The sequence below is a fragment of the Myotis myotis genome, unplaced genomic scaffold (assembly GCF_014108235.1).
Source record: "Myotis myotis isolate mMyoMyo1 unplaced genomic scaffold, mMyoMyo1.p scaffold_m19_p_2, whole genome shotgun sequence".
Lineage (NCBI taxonomy): Eukaryota > Metazoa > Chordata > Mammalia > Chiroptera > Vespertilionidae > Myotis > Myotis myotis.
The window spans coordinates 26,799,290-26,819,996 of record NW_023416324.1 but is presented as its reverse complement, the minus strand read 5'-3'; the positions used below and the strand labels follow the sequence as shown (position 1 = coordinate 26,819,996).

Here is a 20,707-nt window from a genome sequence, read left to right as displayed (position 1 = left end):
TTGATTTCAGAGAGGAAGAGAGAGGGAGAGAGAGATAGAAACTTCAATGATGAGAGAGAATCATTGATCATCTGCCTCCTGCATGTCCCACACTGCAGATTGAGCCTGCAACCTGGGGATGTACCCTGACTTGGAATTTAACTGTGACCGCCTGGTTCATATGTTGATGCTCAACCATTGAGCCATGCCAGCCGGGCTTAACTGAGGCTTTTAAAGGCTTCATTGGGTCAAAATAAGTGTCTTGAAGCTGATACGAAGCAGGAAATTTGAACTGAGACCTTACATAAAGGGGACCTCAGTGAAAGGGTAAACTTCAGAGAAAAAATAATCTACCTACAGCACAGGGAGTCACCTAGAAGGTTTGTCTGTCTCTGGGCTTGGGACACAAAATTCTGAAGAACATTACTTCTAATTTAGAATTCTATACAAAGGTAAGTTGTCATTCAAGAAAAGGATGGAATAAAACATTCTCAAACATGCAAGTTCTCAAAATATTTACCTTCTGTGCTCTTTCTTTGAGAAGCCAATAAAGTTTGGGTTCCTTTGAAATGAGGAAGTAAACCAAGAAAGAGAAAAACATGGGATCTGGGAACCTGGCATCCAACACAGGAGGGAGAAGGGAATTCCCAGAACGATGGTAAAGAGAAGCCCCAGGATGACAGCTCTGCAACTGCCTAGAGAGCAACCAGTAGAGAGATTTGAAGAGAGAATGGATGGCTCACAAGAGGGCTGTCTCAAAGGAAAAAGTAAGTCCTTTGTTAAACTACTGAAGTATGACTGACATATAAAAAACTGTGCATAGGAAACTTTGGGCTTTTTAAAGAAATGTCTGATTTCAGATCTGGATACAATACAATAGAGATTACACATATGAAATATTATTCCCAAAAAAGTTGAAATTGAATCTAATCTGGGAAAAAGAAAAAAGTTAAATGACACCAGTAGAAAGCAATTGGACATACCAAAGATGTGGGATGTTCTACAGGACAAATAATCGGTTTCTTTGAAAAGTAAGTGGCATAAGGAAAAAAAGTGGTTGGAGGGGAGACTGTTTTAGAGTAAAAGAGACTAAAAAGATATAATCGCGCCCTAACCGGTTTGGCTTACTGGATAAAGGGTCAGCCTGCAGACTCAAGGGTCCCAGGTTCGATTCCGGTCAAGGGCATGTACCTTGGTTGCGGGCACATCCCCAGTGGGGAGTGTGCAGGAGGCAGCTGATTGATGTTTCTCTCTCATCGATGTTTCTAGCTCTCTATCCCTCTCCCTTCCTCTCTGTAAAAAATCAATAAAATATATTAAAAAAAAAAAGATATAATCGCCCTGGCCAGTTTTGCTCAGTGGATAGAGCATCTGCCTGTGGACTGAATGGTCCCAGGTTCGAATCCGGTCGGGGGCACATGCCCAGGTTGAAGGCTAGATCCCCAGTGAGGGGTGTGCAGGAGGCCGCTGGTCAATGATTCTCTCTTATCACTGATGTTTCTATTTCTCTCTCTCCCTTCCTTCCTCTCTGAAATGATTAAAAAAAAAAAAAAAAAAAAAAAAGAAGATATAATTAGCCTGGCCAGTGTGACTCAATGGTAGAGCATCGACCTATGGGACCAGGAGTCAGGGTTCCATTCCCAGTCGAGGCACATGCCCGGATTGTGGGCTTGATCCCCAGTGTGGGGCATGCAGGAGGCAGTTGATCAATGATTCTCTCTCATTGATGTTTCTGAAAAATATTATGTTAAACAAAATAAACCAGAATAAAATTGTATGATTCCATTTATATCTAGTTCATAAATAAGCAAAATTAAGATATGCTGATAGAAATCAGAATAGCAGTTGACTCTATAGGTGGGGGACTGACTAATAAGAAACACAAAGGAGCCGAACCGGTTTGGCTCAGTGGATAGAGCGTCGGCCTGCGGACTGAAAGGTCCCGGGTTCGATTCCGGTCAAGGGCATGTACCTTGGTTGCAGGCACATCCTCAGTAGGGGGTGTGCAGGAGGCAGCTGATCGATGTTTCTCTCTCATCGATGTTTCTAACTCTCTATCTCTCTCCCTTCCTCTCTGTAAAAAAATCAATAAAATATATTTAAAAAAAAAAAAAAAAAAAAAAAAGAAACACAAAGGAAATTTCAGAGGTGAAGGAAATGTTCTAGATTTGGGTAATGGTAAATTGGATGTATATATTTTTCAAAACTCATTGAACCCATTAATATCTGTATTTTACTGTGTGTAAATTATCCCCCCCCCCCAAAGGGAAGGGAGGGCCATGTACATTTCTGCATAAATTTTTGTTCTTCAATGCATAGGTAGGTTGAACATATTAATACATCTGTTTGCAGTCACCAGAAATAGCAGAAGAAGGTCTGCCCCCCAATTCAAACAAGATGTCAACGTTATCACACAGACTAGACTTTTTCAAAAGGATATCAATTTTAGAATAATTTATGATGGCTTTTTCTCAGTTTGTGGGCCACCAGCTACTGGGAGACTGTGTACTCATTTCCATATGCCCTTGTTAGTTTCTTTTAAAAATATATATATTTTTATTGATTTCAGAGAGGAAGGGAGAGGGGAGAGAAATATAGAAACATCAATGATAAGAGAGAATCATTGAATGGCTGCCTCTTGCACACCCCCTACTGGGGATCAAGCCTACAACCTGGGCATGTGCCCTTGACCAGAATTGAACCCGAAACTCTTTAGTCCACAGGCTGATGCTCTATCCACTGAGCCAAACCAACTAGGGCCCTTGTTAGTTTCTTAACCAAAGGAGACTAAAAGTTTAAATATTATCATGTGAGGGGATCTGCAATTTATTTATTTATTAAATATATTTTTATTGATTTCAGAGAGGAAGGGAGAGGTAGAGAGTGATAGAAGCATCAATGATGAGAGGCAATCATTGACTGGCTGCCTCTTGCATACCCCCTACTGGGGATCGAGCCCACAACTTGGGCATGTGCCCTTGACCAGATTTGAACCTGGGACCCTTCAGTGCGAAGGCTGACACTCTATCCACTGAGCCAAACCAGCCAGGGCTGGATCTGCAATTTTTTAAAGTTCCTTTGTACTTCTTTCCAGTTAATCTATCTAATAATTTTGCTTATTCGTTAATTTCATATAAATAGAATGTTTTAAAGTAAATTTGAAGTATATATATATTTTTCATAAAGATGTACTATTACCTTAAAATATTGGAAACCAGTGACTGACTAAATGTCTAAATATTTACTTAGTAATTAAACTAAAAAGAGTTGAAGAGTACATGCACAACAAAGTATGTGATGTAATAATATATATTTTAAAAAGCATTGTAAACTATAAAGCACTGGAAAAACATAAGATAACATTTACCTTTTATAAACAATAAAAATCAAGAAATAGTTTTTCACCTTAAGTTTTGGATATATGTGGCGCAGAGAATCTGCAGTTCCCTTGTCAGCCTCATCAGGAATACACACTATATCTAGCTTCATTTTCATCTTGAATTCTGCAGATAAAGCCTTTTGGACATCTCTGGTTGTAATGACAATGACTTCTACAGCACAAAAGAAAAAAAAGAAGGAAAAATAAAAAAACTCATTCATTTAGGTAATGATTTGTCTATTTTAATTAAATTTGGTCTGTTTCTAACAGTTCATATTGTTGAGCCTTTTCAATGTATTTTACTGCGTTCTCTCAATTCTTAATAATAATCTCATTTTACAAATGAGGAAACTGGAACTTTATGTTGTTTAACTTTGTTCAGGGTCACACGATTAGTAAGCAATGGATTCAAGATAAAAGTCAGGTCTGTCTAATTAGAGCCCTCACTTTAACATATTACATGATGCTTCTTGATGTAAAGAACCCAGAAGAGCATTCATCAAAGCATATAAAATGGGATCCCATTTTAAATCTTCATTCACTACAGAGAAAGAGCTATCACCATTTCCTATGAGGTAGCCACAATGAACCCTCGTTAGAGGCAATTTTCACATAACAGATGTCTTTATTTTATCCATGAAGCTATCAACCAATGCTAGAAAACTTGGAGTTTTGTCATGGATCTTGGGTAGGGTAATGTAAATCCACTGTAACATAACATATGCTGCTGACGTCTGAAGATTGAATTTTAGCATCTCTATAGTGGAAAAATTTCCACTTGTTCCATTATAGTATGCCAGGTTACAATTATCTCTCTCTTTCACTGTAAGCATTCTTTTCTATTTTCTTCCCTTCTTTCTTTTTTTTTTTTTTCAAATCATTTAACCTTCCTTCTTCCTTTTTTTTCTTCTTTCTTCCTCTCCCTACTCTGCTTTCTTTTAGTCACTAACTTACTCATTCATCCAATAAATACAAATACATTTAATATGTACAGAACAAATAGGCACTGAGAATTCAGAAATGAACTCAACATGGTTCTTATTTTTAAGAAACCTAACATGAAGAAATTATACATGGAAATGGTTAAGGAAGGTATCATGGAAGGGATGGCCTTTGAGGACATGATGAATTTTAAGTACAACAAAAATTTATTCTAATTAAAAATATTTTTATTGAAATGATTGGGGTGACACTGGTTAATAAAATTATACAGGTTTCAGGTGTACAATTATGTAATTTACAAAAATGTCTTTAGTACATATTTATGTAAAATGCTGACATTACAAAAATGAATTAGATATAGTACCTGCTCTCAGAGAGATCAGTTCCCCAGGCCATTAACTACAGCATGAAACAGGCATTGAGAGGTACTAAGATAGAAAACCAAAGTGTGATGGAAGGATAGAAGACAAGGTGATTGATGCTGTTCAGGATTTCAAAGAGAAGAAGCAGAGATTTTAGGTAGAGTGGATAGAGTGAAAGAAGTAACAACTGCAAAAGTCAGTCTAATAATTGGACCAAGATTTTTCTGTATGGAGAGAGACAAAAGCTAAGGTCTATGTTAACTTCTCTAAAATCATGACTTGGTTATTAAACTCCAGAATACTATATTTAGTAAGCACTCTCCAATTCCTTAGTGAGAAGGAATTTTTTATGTAGGGGGTATTAAATATACCACAAAAGGTCACCCCTAAGCATAACTAACTATACCTAGAGTAAAAGTAAAAAGAAAAAAAAAGTTACAGATGATGTATCCAAAAAACGTAATTAACAGAAATTATGAGATTTTAAAGTATGTTAAGGTGTGTCCTTCACCTGTGCAACTGAGCTCTAAAAACAAAATCTCTTCTAAAACATATCTCTTAAATCAATGTCACATAGACTACTTCATAGAAATGTTATGGGTTTGTTTCAGGAAGGCAGTTCTCATAGTGGAATGATCAATGGATCACAAGACTGGGCCCTAGGATCTAGCACCACCTCCATCCAGTCCTTGGATTTGCTATATCTAACTACATATAGGGCACTTCAAACTCATTGTGGTCAAAGCTAAACTCATTATCTTCATTCAAACCTGTTCCTTGTCTCTTATTCCCTTTCCTAGTTAATGCTATCACCTAGTCCAGTGGTCGGCAAACTCATTAGTCAACAGAGCCAAATATCAACAGTATAATGATGGAAATTTCTTTTGAGAGCCAAATTTTTTAAACTTAAACTATATAGGTAGGTACATTGTTATTAACTTAATTAGGGTGCTCCTAAGGCTTAGGAAGAGCCACATTCAAGGGGCCAAAGAGCTGCATGTGGCTCACGAGCCACAGTGTGCCCACCACTGATCCTAGTCACACAAGCAAAAAGTAGAGGGAACGCTTCTCTTTTTTTCCTACTTCCCCTCCTCTTAATCATCAACATTCTCAAATGTTCCCTCTTCTCCATCCTAAGTGCTACTTCTTTAGTTCAGGCCCTCTCCATTGCTGGTGTGGACTTTTGTATCAATCTAACTCATCCCCCTGTTTATAGTCTTGACTCCTTCAAATTCATTCCTCATATAGCTTCTAAAGCAATTTTTAAAAACTGTAAATCTGGAGAAACCAAGATGGTGGCATAGGTAAACACTGGAGTTTGCTGCCTCGAACAACCACTTCAAAAATACAACTAAAAGACGGAACGGACATCATCCAGAACCACAGGAAGGCTGGCTGAGTGGAAATTCTACAACTAGAAGGAAAGAGAAAAGCATACCGAGACTCAGAGGAGGCGCAGTGCGGAAGTAAAATACTAAGGTGCGGAGGTGCATGAGGAGCGGGCTGGCGGCTAAGGGCGCGGTTGTCGTTTTCAATCAGGAGGGAGTCTCAGGCTCTGAGCTCCAGTTCTGGGTGAGTCTCTAAGGACCCAGACTCATACGGGAGAAGCGGGACTGTTTGGCATCGGTCGGAACTCGAGGGCAGCTTTCTCTCCGAGGGGCTTGCAGTGATTACCAGGATATTGAGAAGCGGAGCCTCAGAGAGCAGCCATAACTGCTAGCCCTGCCCTGTTGATCCCGTGGGACCCACCCCGCCCAAGCCCTGCAGGGAGGCTTTTGCTGGATAGCCAAAGGCAGAGGCTAGATTAGCACCTCCCTAGAGATCCAGGAGCCAATGTACCCAGAGGTCAGAGTGGGACCATCCAGTTTGCAGCTCCATGGAACCATAAAGGACACACTCAGGGGGCAGACCCAGTGAGCACCAAAGCCCCATTGAAGCAAGTCTTGCCCCAGTGGGGTGTCTCCAGCACAGAAGTTCTCCCACTGCAGACACAGCTGATTCTTACAGCCAATTGGCCTGGAGGTCAATTCCTCCCAGTGATACCTACAACAATCAAGGCTTAACTACAACAAGACTGTGCACAAAGACCACAAGGGGGTGCACCAAGAGTGTCCTCCTCAGGTAATTGGGGAGGCTGAACCACTGGCCCTAGTGGACACTTAGCACAGAAAACCACTTTATCAACACAGGGAAGCATAAAAAATGCAGAGACAAAGAAAAAGGACACAAATGACAGAAATGGAGGAAAGCAAAGTACTGGATATAGAGTTCAAAACCACACTTTTAAGGTTTTTCAAGAATTTTCTAGAAAATGCTGATAAACTTAATGAGACCTACAAGAAATCTAATGAGAGGCTCGAGGTTGTGATAAAGAACCAACTAGAAATTAAGCATACACTGACTGAAATAAAGAATATTATACAGAGTTCCAACAGCAGACTAGAGGATTGCAAGAATCAAGTCAACGATTTGAAATACGAAGAAGCAAAAAACACCCAACCAGAAAAGCAAAATGAAAAAAGAATCCGAAAATACGAAGATAGTGTAAGGAGCCTCTGGGACAGCTTCAAGCGTACCAACATCAGAATTATAGGGGTGCCAGAAGAAGAGAGAGAGCAAGATATTGAAAACCTATTTGAAGAAATAATGACAGAAAACTTCCCCTACCTGGTGAAAAAAATAGACTTACAAGTCCAGGAAGCGCAGAGAACCCCAAACAAAAGGAATCCAAAGAGGACCACACCAAGACACATCGTAATTAAAATGCCAAGAGCAAAAGACAAAGAGAGAATCTTAAAAGCAGCAAGAGAAAGAAAGTCAGTTACCTACAAGGGAGTACCCATACGAATGTCAGCTGATTTTTCAACAGAAACTTTGCAGGCCAGAAGGGAGTGGCAAGAAATATTCAAAGTGATGAATACCAAGAACCTACAACCAAGATTACTTTATCCAGCAAAGCTATCATTCAGAATTGAAGGTCAGATAAAGAGCTTCACAGATAAGGAAAAGCTAAAGAAGTTCATCACCACCAAACCAGGATTATATGAAATGCTGAAAAGTATCCTTTAAGAAGAGGAAGAAGAAGAAAAAGGTAAAGATACAAATTATGAACAACTAATACACATCTATCAACAAGTGAATCTGAAAATCAAGTGAATAATCTGATGAACAGAATGAACTGGTGATTATAATAGAATCGGGGCATAGAAAGGGAGTGGACTGGCTATTCTTGGGGGGGAAAGGGGTGAGGGGGATGCGGGAAGAGACTGGACAAAAATCGTGCACCTATGGATGAGGACAGTGGATGGGGAGTGAGGGAGGAGGGTGGGGTGGGAACTGGGTGGAGGGGAGTTAGGGGGGGAAAAAAGAGGAACAAATGTAATAATCTGAACAATAAAGATTTAACTAATCAAAAACAAAACAAAAACTGTAAATCTAATTTATCAAATTTATTATTATAAAGTTGTTCATAATATTCCCTTATCTTTTTAATGTCTATAGGATCTGTAGATATGTCTCCTCTCTCATTACTGTTACAGTAGGTCCTTGGGTTACGTCGGAGATCCGTTCCTAAACGCGATTTTCGCTGTAAGTCGGAACCCACCTACATAAGCACCTACGTCATTCACATGAAGCACATACACAGCAGTAATGAAGTGAAACAGTAAAAAAAATTTTAAAGAAAGATAACAATTCCTGACCTTTACTTGTGGTAAATAAATAACAAAAAAATAAAGCACAGCCGAAACCGGTTTGGCTCAGTGGATAGAGCGTCGGCTTGAGGACTGAAAGGTCCCAGGTTTGATTCCGGTCAAGGGCATGTACCTGGGTTGCGGGCACATCCCCAGTGGGGGATGTGCAGGAGGCGGCTGATCGATGTTTCTCTCTCATCGATGTTTCTGACTCTCTATCTCTCTCCCTTCCTCTCTGTCAAAAATCAATAAAATATATTTAAAAAATAAAATAAAATAAAGCACATATGTACATACATCGAAATGATGGAACATTTTTTTTTTTTAATAAATAAATGGGAGATGGCGATGTAACCACGAAACAACATACATCGAGTCCGACATAACCCGAGGACTGTCTGTATTAGTAATTTCTTTACTCTTTTTTTCCCAGATCAATCTAACTAAAGACTTAACAATTTTATTGATTTTTCTCTAATGCTTTTGTTTTCTATTTCATTTATTTCTGCTCTTATCTTTTTAAAACTTGATCATCTAATATTCTTTTTTGAAAAGATATATTTTTATTGATTTCAGAGAGGAAGAGAGAGGGAGAGAGAGACAGAAACATCAATGATGAGAATCATTGATCCACGTCCTGTATGCCCCACACTGGGGACCGTGGGGATCGAGCCGGCACGTGGCCCAAACGGGAATCAAACCGAGATCTCCTGATTCATAGGTTGACACAACCACTGAGCCAAGCCGGCTAAGCTAAAGATTTTAAACTGATTTTTAGAGAGAGAGGAAGAGAGAAACATCGATGTAAGAGTGAAACATCGATCAGCTGTCTCCTGCACAACCCCTAGTGGTGATCAAGCCGACAACTGAGGCATGGAGCCAGCAACCTGGGAATCAAACCAGCAACCTTTCAGTGCACAGGAAGTTGCCCTACCAACTCAGCCACAACGGCCAGGGCTACTTTTATCTTTTTAAAAATCTTCTTTCTACTTATTTAGGTTTCATTTGCTCTTCTTCTTCTAGTTTCTGAAAGAACTTTGATGATAATTTGAGACATTTCTTCTTTTCTACTATAGTGCTTAATGCTATAAATTTTCCTATAAACAGAACTTTAGCTATATCAAATTTTAATACAGTGTATTTCATTTTCAGTAAATTCAAAATATTTTCTAATTTCCCTTGTGATTTCTTCTTAAACATACAGATTATGTAGAAGAATGTGATTTAATCTCCAAATTCTTAGGATTCTCTTGATATCTTTCTGTTATTGATGTCTAATTTAACTCTACCATGGTCAGAGAATATAGTTTGTATGATTCTAATCCTTATACATTTATTGAGAACTGTTTTGTTTCTAAAAATATAGTCTATCTTGGTAAAAGTACTTGAAAAGAATGTATATTCTGCTTTATTGGGTGAAATGTTCTACAAATGTCAATTAGGTCAAATTATAGAAAATCCTGAAGTATCTACAAAAAAACTATCAGAATTAATAAATGTATTAAGCAAAGTTGCAGGATAAAAGGTTAGTAAAAAAAACTGTGGTTTTTTGCATTAGCTAGTTTGCCTCAGTTGATAGAGCATCGGCCTGGAGACTGAAGGGTCCCAGGTTTGATTCTAATCAAGGGCACATGCCTGGGTTGAGGGCTTAATCCCCAGTGGGGGGTGTGCGGGAGGCAGCCGATTGGTGATTCTTTCTCATCACTGATGTTTTTATCTCTCTCTCCCTCTCCCTTCCTCTCTGAAATCAATAAAAAAAATATTTAAAAAAACCAACCTGTATTTTTATGTATTAGCAACAAACAACTGGAAATTAGAATATTGTATAACAATTACCATTTACAATAGCATCGAAAATATAAACTCCTTAGAGATAAATTTAATAAAATATGTTTAAGTCCTACACACGGAAAACTATAAAATTACTGAGAGAAATTACAGAAGATATAAATAAATAGAGAGATATACCATGCTCATGGATCAGAAGACTCAGTATTATTATGATGTGAATTTTCTTCCTATTGGTCTATAGATTCAATTCAATCATAATCAAAATCCCATCAACCCTTTTTGTAGATATTGATAAGCTAATTCTAAAGTTTATCTAAAGATGCAAAGGACATGCTTGACATAGAATAACTAAAATACCAATCTAACCACATTATACTTTTGTTTAAACCTTTCACTGTTTTCCCACTGCATTCAGGGAAAAAAAATCTAAATTCCTCAGCACGGAAGGCAACGCACTTTATAGCATGACCCCTGCTTACCTCTCTCATTACATATAATACGCCTCCTTATAGTTTATATTATAGCCACATAGAATGAATAGCAGTTGCCAGAACATGCTGTACTGATCATGAGTCTGTATCTCATCATTTCTGCATGGAATACTCTCTCCTCGCTTGTCAATCTGATAATCTATGTTTTTAAGAATTAACTCAAGGTCAGCTACTCTGTGAAGTGTTCCCTGAATCCCTCAAGTTGAAACAGCAACTTCCTCTGTATACCCAAGCACTTACAATGTACCTCCATTGTAACATTTACCATACTACACAGTGGTAATCGATTTATATGTGTATCTCTCTGTTAGACTTTAAGGTCTAATGGAGATCAGGACCTGAGTTATCTTTTCTTGTTTTTTTTTTTAATCCTCACCCGAGGATATTTTTCCATTGATTTTTAGAGAGTGGAAGAAAGAGAGGGAAAGACAGAGAGAAATATTGACGTGAGAGAAACACATCGAGTAGTTGCCTCCTGCACACACCCCAATCAGGGCCTGGACCAGGGAGGACCCAGAAATTGAGGTACGTGACCTTGATCAGAATTGAACCCGGTTCCCTTTGGTCCACAGGCTGACACTCTATCCCAGCGGTTCTCAACCTGTGGGTTGCGACCCCTTTGGGGGTGGAACGACCCTTTCACAGGGGTCGCCTAAGATCATCGGAAAACACATATATAATTACATATTGTTTTTGTGATTAATCACTATGCTTTAATTATGTTCAATTTGTAACAGTGAAAATACATCCTGCATATCAGATATTTACAATATGATTCATAACAGTAGCAAAATTACAGTTATGAAGTAGCAACGAAAATAATTTTATGGAAGGGGGTCACCACAACATGAGGAACTGTATTAAAGGGTCGTGGCAGATTCTCATAGCCAGTTGGCCTGGAGGTCAAATCACCCCCAGTATTACCGACAACAATCAAGGCTTAACTACAACAAGACTGCGCACAAAGACCACAAGGGGGTGCACCAAGAAAGCATAAAAAATGCGGAGACAAAGAAACATGACAGAAATGGAGGATATAGAGCTCAAAACCGCACTTTTAAGGTCTTTCAATAATTTTCTAGAAACTGCCGATAAACTTAATGAGATCTACAAGAAATCTAATGAGACCCTCGATGTTGTGATAAAGAACCAACTAGAAATTAAGCATACACTGACTGAAATAAAGAATATTATACAGACACCAAACAGCAGACCAGAGGACAGCAAGAATCAAGTCAAAGATTTGAAAAGTGAAGAAGCAAAAAACACCCAACCAGAAAAGCAAAATGAAAAAAGAATCCAAAAATACGAAGATAGTGTAAGGAGCCTCTGGGACAGCTTCAAGCGTACCAACATCAGAATTATAGGGGTGCCAGAAGAAGAGAGAGAGCAAGATATTGAAAACCTATTTGAAGAAATAATGACAGAAAACTTCCCCTACCTGGTGAAAAAAATAGACTTACAAGTCCAGGAAGCGCAGAGAACCCCAAACAAAAGGAATCCAAAGAGGACCACACCAAGACACATCGTAATTAAAATGCCAAGAGCGAAGAGAACCAAGATGGCGGCATAGGTTAACACCGGAGTTTGCTGCTTTGAACAACTACTTCAAAAGTGAAACCAAAAAACGGAAGGGACATCACCCAGAACCACAGGAACGCTGGCTGAGTGGAAGCCCTACAACTAGGAGGAAAGAGAAACGCATACGGACACTCAGAGGAGGCGCAGTGCTGAAGTCAAATTCTGAGGTGCGGAGTGCACGGAGCGGGCTGGCGGCGGAGGGCGCGGTTGACGTTTTCAATCGGGAGGGAGTCGCAGAATCTGAGCTCCAGATCCGGGCGAGTCTTTAGGGACCCAGACTCAAACGGGAGAAGCGGGACTGTCTGGCTTCGGTCAGAGCGAGTGCAGCTTTCTCTCTGAGCTTTGCAGCGGGTGCTGGGACTCAGAGAGGCAGAGCCCCTGGGGACAGGACTGAGAGCTGCCATAACTGCTCTCTCCGGCCCACCCTGTTGATCCTGTTAGACCCGCCCCGCCCAAGCCCTGCACAGAGGCTTTTGCCGGATAGCCTCAGGCAAACGCCAGATTAGCACCACCCTAGAGGACAGAAGTTCTCTCACTGCTGACACAGCTGATTCTCATAGCCACTTGGCCTGGAGGTCAAACCCTCCCTGGAATTAGCTACAACAATCAAGATTTAACTATAAGACTGCGAACAAAGACCACTAGGGGGTGCACCAAGGAAGCATAACAAAATGCGGAGACAAAGAAACAGGACAAAATTGTCAATGGAAGATATAGAGTTCAGAACCACACTTTTAAGGTCTCTCAAGAACTGTTTAGAAGCCGCCGATAAACTTAATGAGATCTACAAGAAAACTAATGAGACCCTCGATCTTATATTGGGGAACCAACTAGAAATTAAGCACACTCGGACTGAAATAACGAATATTATACAGACTCCCGACAGCAGACCAGAGGAGCGCAAGAATCAAGTCAATGATTTGAAATGCGAGGAAGCAAAAAACACCCAACCGGAGGGGCGGAATGAAAAAAGAATCCAAAAATGCGAGGATAGTGTAAGGAGCCTCTGGGACAGCTTCAAGCGTACCAACATCAGAATTATAGGGGTGCCAGAAGATGAGAGAGAGCAAGATATTGAAAACCTATTTGAAGAAATAATGACAGAAAACTTCCCCCACCTGGTGAAAGAAATGGACTTACAGGTCCAAGAAGCGCGGAGAACCCCAAACAAAAGGAATCCAAAGAGGACCACACCAAGACACATCATCATTAAAATGCCAAGAGCAAAAGATAAAGAGAGAATCTTAAAAACAGCAAGAGAAAGAAACTCAGTTACCTACAAGGGAATACCCATACGACTGTCAGCTGATTTCTCAAAAGAAACTTTGCAGGCCAGAAGGGAGTGGCAAGAAATATTCAAAGTGATGAATACCAAGAACCTACAACCAAGATTACTTTATCCAGCAAAGCTATCATTCAGAATTGAAGGTCAGATAAAGAGCTTCACAGATAAGGAAAAGCTAAAGGAGTTCATCACCACCAAACCAGGATTATATGAAATGCTGAAAGGTATCCTTTAAGAAGAGGAAGAGGAAGAAAAAGGTAAAGATACAAATTATGAACAACAAATATGCATCTATCAACAAGTGAATCTAAGAATCAAGTGAATAAATAATCTGATGAACAGAATGAACTGGTGATTATAATAGAATCAGGGACATAGAAAGGGAATGGACTGACTATTCCTGGGGGGGAAAGGGGTGTGGGAGATGCGGGAAGAGACTGGACAAAAATCGTGCACCTATGGATGAGGACAGTGGGTGGGGAGTGAGGGCGGAGGGTGGGGCGGGAACTGGGAGGAGGGGAGTTATGGGGGGAAAAAAAAGAGGAACAAATGTAATAATCTGAACAATAAAGATTTAATTAAAAAAAAAAAGAACATAAAAATAAATAAATAAATAAAAAAAAATAAAATAAAATGCCAAGAGCAAAAGACAAAGAGAGAATCTTAAAAGCAGCAAGAGAAAGAAAGTCAGTTACCTACAAGGGAGTACCCATACGAATGTCAGCTGATTTTTCAACAGAAACTTTGCAGGCCAGAAGGGAGTGGCAAGAAATATTCAAAGTGATGAATACCAAGAATCTACAACCAAGATTACTTTATCCAGCAAAGCTATCATTCAGAATTGAAGGTCAGATAAAGAGCTTCACAGATAAGGAAAAGCTAAAGGAGTTCATCACCACCAAACCAGTATTATATGAAATGCTGAAAAGTATCCTTTAAGAAGAGGAAGAAGAAGAAAAAGGTAAAGATACAAATTATGAACAACAAATATGCATCTATCAACAAGTGAATCTAAGAATCAAGTGAATAAATAATCTGATGAACAGAATGAACTGGTGATTATAATAGAATCAGGGACATAGAAAGGGAATGGACTGACTATTCTTGGGGGGGGAAAGGGGTGAGGGGGATGCGGGAAGAGACTGGACAAAAATCGTGCACCTATGGATGAGGACAGTGGGTGGGGAGTGAGGGTGGAGGGTGGGTGGGAACTGGGAGGGGAATTATGGGGGGGAAAAAGAGGAACAAATGTAATAATCTGAACAATAAAGATTTAATTAAAAAAAAAGGTACATGGGGGACATCTGCAATAGTATCAACAATAAAACATTTATTTATTTATTTATTTATTTTTTAAAATATATTTTATTGATTTTTTACAGAGATGAAGGGAGAGAGATAGAGAGTCAGAAACATCGATGAGAGAGAAACATCGATCAGCTGCCTCCTGCACACCCTCCACTGGGGATGTGCCCGCAACCCAGGTACATGCCCCTGACCGGAATCGAACCCGGGACCCCTCAGTCCTCAAGCCGACGCTCTATCCACTGAGCCAAACCGGTTTTGGCAACAATAAAACATTTAAATAAAAGTAAAAAAATAAATAAAAGGGTCGTGGCATTAATAAGATTGAGAACCACTAGAGGTTGAGTTATCTTTTCAATTCTGTACCCCAGTGCTAATATATAACTTGGCACATATAGATTAACAGTAAGTATTGAGTATGAGGTGTGTGAATCCCCACTATTTCTCAACCTTTTTTTCACACAGCAATAGAGTATTCCTATGTTCCTAATTTAAAGAGGCCAGTCTCCAGTCAACAGAGTCCTAGTCTTCTCTCATTTATCCTCCTCTCTTACCCTCATAAAAACGACAAATCATTGGGATCAAACACCCTAAAAGTTTTATAAGTGCATGTCATTACCATAGCTCACCTTCAAATCCAACACGCTCAAGCAGGTTTAATGGGTACCAAATTAAAGGTTTGTTCCCAACTGGAAGAAGAGGTTTAGGAATGCTGGAAGTCAGGTCTGTCATCCGAGATCCCCCTCCAACTGCCATTACTACTGCTTGAAATTCCATTTTTACCAACTGCAATCACAGAAAAAACAATTAACAGGGGAAAAAGTAACAAAAATTGAAGCATACACACGAATAATGCTATTTCTATGTAGGCTATTGATACCCACCATGTCAAATGCATCACTCCCAAGTCCAATAACCAGATAAGAAAGGTTCCTTAGCTGTAGTAAACATAATCTTTATCATATTCTCTTACCAATACAGGGTGAGGCAAAAATTGTAATTCTTTGTATGGCAAACCCTGTATCATAAAAGCCTAATATGCTAAGTGTCTGGTTGACCGGTCAGCCATTCAACCAATCAAAGCATAATATGCTAATGATATGCTAAGGCTGCTCAACCGCTCACTATGACATGCATTGACCACCAGGGGGCAGGCGCTCCGACCGGTAGGTTAGCTTGCCGGTGGGGTCCCTTGGCCATGCCTGTACCCTTTCGCAATCCGGAACTCCTTGGGGGATGTCAGAGAGCTGGTTTCGGCCCAATCCCACAAGCCAGGCTGAGGGGCCCACAGGTGCACAAATTTGTGCACTGGGCCTCTAGTAATATAATAATCTATATAATAAAAGCCTAAGCAACTGTTATGGGGCACAACGACCAGAACGATCGGTCGCTATGATGAGAACTGACCACCAGGGGGCAGATGCTTATCGCAGGAGCTGCCACCTGGTGGTCAGTGCGCTCCCACAGGGGGAGTGGTGCTCAGCCAGAAGCTGGGCTCACGGCTAGCGAGTGCAGCGGCAGTGGTTGGAGCCTCTCCGACCTCTGTGGCAGCACTAAGGAGCAGCGAACCAAGTGTTAAGGAGCAGCGAGCAGGCGGGCGGTAAGGAGCGAGGGGTACTGGACTGTGAGAGGGCGCAGGCTGGGCTGAGGGCACACCGTCACCCCCCACCCCCCAGAGCATGAATTTCATGCACCAGGCCTCTAGTTAAATAAACAATAATACAAGAATAAACTGTATGTTTCACTTATAGTTCTTACAACCTCAAACCTACTTTTGCGCCACCCTGTATATACTCCAGCTGGGCAGATAGGCTGGAGAAGGAATATAAATTTAAAAAATCTGGCCTCTGCCCTTGAATTGCTCACAATTAAGTAGAGAAGACAAATTCAGTAAATTATAACATGCTATCATTAGTGCTATTGCAGAGATATACTGAGTGGCCAGATTATTATGACCGGCCAGATTATTATGACCACCCCATCAGTACTTCATTGACACTTCCAAAAACAGTGAATATTGAAAACTTCCTAAGCAAATACTCTCAAGGTTTTATTATTATTTTTTTACTTTTTTTATTTTTTAAATATATTTTATTGATTTTCCAGAGAGGAAGGGGGAGGGATAGAGAGTTAGAAACATCGATGAGAGAGAAACATCGATAAGCTGCCTCCTGCACATCTCCTACTGGGGATGTGCCTGCAACCAACATACATGTCCTTGACTGGAATCGAACCCAGGACCTCTCAGTCCCCAGGCCGACGCTTTATCCACTGAGCCAAACTGGCCAGGGCTCAAGGTTTTATTATTATTATTATTATTATTATTTGCATAACTAATTCACTTCATTGTACTGGTGGGGTGGTCATAATAATCTGGCCACTCAGTGTATATCCAAGATGAAGTAGGCAAATAGTGAAGGTAATACCTGAGTTTTCTTAGAAAAGACAGGGAAGGTTTTATAGAAAGTAATACTTGCACTGACTCTTGAAGAAGTAATAGTTTACGAAGTGGGCTTCTGATTCAGTTCCTATTCCTTGAAACTTTCTATAACTTCTGGCTAAAATCAACTGCACACTACAAGCATAGTAGGTCTCTGAAAAGTATGAAATGACTTAAGATTCCTCCAATAATTCAGCCAATTGCTCCCATCTTCTCATTACCCCCAACTATACTAAACACAAATGTAGGCTTGTATCTGGATTTAGATTTGAAAAGCTCAATTGCAGAAACAATCCAAATGAATTCCTTTTTAGGAATCCAAATTTAAGGAACCTATCTGACCTTCAAAAGAATCTCTTTACAGCAGCTACCACAGAAAAGAGGCACAGTGAAAGGTCATAAATCCGAATTGATTAAAAATAAAAGCACTCTTTGCCCCGGTCAGGTAGCTCAGTTGGTTGGAGCGTCGTCCTCTACACCAAAAGGTTGTGAGGTCGATTCCAGGCAGGGCACATACCTAGGTTGTGGGTTCGTTCCCAGGTTGGAGCACATCTGGGAGGTACGGATCAATGTTTCTCATATAGATGTTTCTCTCTCTCTCTCTAAACATATCCTCGGATGAAGATTAAAAAAATAAAAATATTCTTTGACGTTTTGACTTACAACAAATAATGCAATCTTTTTAATACAAGTGTGAAATGCAATGTTCAGAAAAAGATATTTATTTAACATAAAACTGGCAAATAATGTTGCACCTTTACCATCATTATGATCAGTCCTGGGCCCCTCGCATTAATATCTAAACTGCAGTGCTTACACTCAAAATGAATGCTTTTGAACAATGTTCAGACTTAAAGATATGGTAGTTTCGATGGCAGCAAGCATGGACTCAGATTAGAATTTAACTTCAATCTGGCACTCTATAACACCCCTCACATCTGACGTTATTAAGAGTAGAGCACTGGCCTGGCTGGTTTGGCTCAGTGGATGGAGCATTGGCCTGCAGACTAAAGGGTCCCGGGTTCGATTCTGGTCAGGGGCACATGCCTGGGTTGCAAGCTCGATCCCCAGTGGGAGCATGTGGGAGGCAGCCAATCAATGATTCTCATCACTGATGTTTCTTTCTTTCTTTCTCTTTCTTTCTTTCTCTCTCTCTCTCTCTCTCTCTCTCTCTCTCTCTTTCTCCCCCTTTCTCTCTAAAATCAATAAAAATATGTTTTTTTTAAAAAAATAGAGCACTGGTCCTTCCGGAGCCAAAAGGCCCGAGTCTGAGTTCTGGTTCTGCCATTTACAGGTGGTGTGACCAGGGGCCTGACATTTACAACTCTTCGCGTCCTCAGTTCCCAGAAAGGAGCCTGGCGGTAAGTGCCCTGGAGCCAGAGGGGCTGGGTGTGAATTCCAGCTCCACCAGGTGAGCTGTGCGAGCAGGGTGAGCACATCACTTTCCTAGGCCTCGCTTTTCTTCATGGTCTAAGTGAGGATAAGGATCGTTTCTACGGCACAGAGTTGTGGGGGAGAAATGAGTTAAGCTACGTAAGGCTCACAAAATAACGCCAGCCCCAGGCCAGCGCTATAAAAGCTAGAATTATTAGCGCTGCCAATGACCCACGCTGCTGTATCGCTCCGGTCTGTGTTACCATTCCTGTTTCCCAGGCGCCTTTCCCGGGGCCCAGTAGTCACCGATTACACTTGAAGACTCAGTGGTAAGAACCATCTGGCCTAAGCAGTCATTCCCCACCCTGCCCACCCCCTGGTAGAGCGGCTCCCCCCCTCCCCCCCAGGTGCTGCTCTCCACCATGTCCAGACGCCTCTGCCTTCACAGGCATTAACGCCCATGGACTTCAATGTCCGTTCCCCTCGAGGTCCTTGAAGGCGGGGGCTGTGTCATCGCTGTATTATTCCGGGACCTCACACCCCCCCATCCCCATCCCCACCCCGCCAGGCGCCAGGCACTCGGCGTCTGGGAATGAGCGTCTGTGGCCCTCACCACCCTGCGCAGGGGGCGAACCGGTGCAGACGGACAGACCGCAGAACCAGCGCGCCGGCCGGGACCCGGGGCTCCTCGCTCTCTGCGAGGCTCTGGGCGACAACACGGACATAACTATCCGCGACGCCAGGCGGCTGTCGATGCCTCAGAGTCACTGCCGGGACCCGGTGGGATGGGAATCAAGGCAACGTCTCTCCGCGGCCTCTCGAGTGGGAGAGGGCGGTCAGGGCAGCGCAGACACGCTTCCATCACAGCCCCAGGGCCTCATCCCTTTGTAACCGGGTGAGAGAAAACACGGTGTCATAATCGATCTCTCACACGGAGCTTACTGTATTCCATCTTATATGTCACTGCCTTGCACCTAAACAACTACAAACAGGAGCATCGTGAACGAAGGGCTCACGTGGAAGGAGTTCGGGCGCTGCGCTAAGGGCGTCGGGTCCTGGGTGTGGGGTTCACGCGCTGGGACTTCGGCAGATCCTCCGCCTCCTGACACTCAGTTTCACCACCTGTTGCACGAGGTGGTTGGCGCGGGTTCTCCCCAGGTTCTCTTCTAGTTTGGACACTTGGCTTCCCGGCCGGCCGGGTCGCGCAGGGACTCGAGCTGGCGACTCTAGGGCTCTGCACGCCCGTGTACCCCCTGAGGCCCTCCCAGGCGAGGCTCGAGGGGCCGCCTCCCTCGGATGAAGCGGGGCTGGGTGGCCAGCACAGTGCTCCACGCCCCCGCCCGGCAGCTCGAAGGCGGCCGGGCAGCGCCAGAGCCGCAGACTTACCTCAGCTCCCGGCGCGCCGCCGCTCCCCGCACTCCGCACGCCGCCTCCGATTGACAGCCGAAGGCGCAGGCGCGCGATGGCCGAGCTGATCGATGGGACGGGACGGAACGGGCCGAGCGCCGAGCGGTAGATTGAGGACCAGAGGCGCGCGCACCTCCGGGGGAAAGTAGGCGGGGCCGCCCTTGCTCTTCATTCACAAATCACCAACACCCACTGAGGGTCCCTCCCAGTGCTGGGCTCCTGGAACCCAGATCGGAAAAGATCACGGTCTTCCTGCAGGGAGTTCTCCTTCTAGAACCTGGTTCCGACTACCACTCCGTGAAAAGAGAGCTCATTTGGGAACCGCAGTTTTGGATTAGCCTGTGGAGAAATCACCAAATGCCTGTGCAGGACAGGGCTCTCTACATCCATGAGGTCCAACGTGGCGACTCACGTCGACTTTCTGAATTATTGCACGGAAAACATCCACATTCAGCCATCAAAAGAGTGGGGGGTAGGGGGAAATCCTTCAATGGAGACCTCACTGAGTCAGTGACACTGGACAGCTTGAAGAGAGCGAGTCAAGTGGAGATCTTGGGTAAGAACCTTCCAAGAAGACTGGCCAGCAAGCACAAAGGCCCTGGAGAGACTGCATGTTCGAAGAGCACCCAAAGAAGCCAACAGGACTGAAGGGAGGTAAGCTGCGGGAGATGGATGATGG

The 20,707-nt window shown here is 42.2% G+C and overlaps 1 protein-coding gene across 3 annotated transcripts in view; it reads right to left on the bottom strand.

The window, feature by feature from the left end:
* EIF2B3 (eukaryotic translation initiation factor 2B subunit gamma) overlaps window positions 1-20,607 on the bottom strand; it is a 96,086-nt gene extending 75,479 nt beyond the window's left edge. For 2 of the 3 annotated variants that reach the window (XR_004974125.1, XM_036350542.1), the window contains exons 1-3: window positions 20,008-20,607; window positions 15,437-15,593; window positions 3,385-3,530 (exon numbers count right to left, since the gene is read on the bottom strand). Coding sequence is in view for 2 of the 3 variants with exons in the window: in XM_036350542.1 (XP_036206435.1) it covers window positions 3,385-3,530; window positions 15,437-15,584 (294 nt within the window). In the remaining variant the exon portion in view is untranslated. The other variant, XM_036350543.1, reaches the window with a different exon arrangement.
* Between the last annotated feature and the right edge of the window lie 100 nt (window positions 20,608-20,707).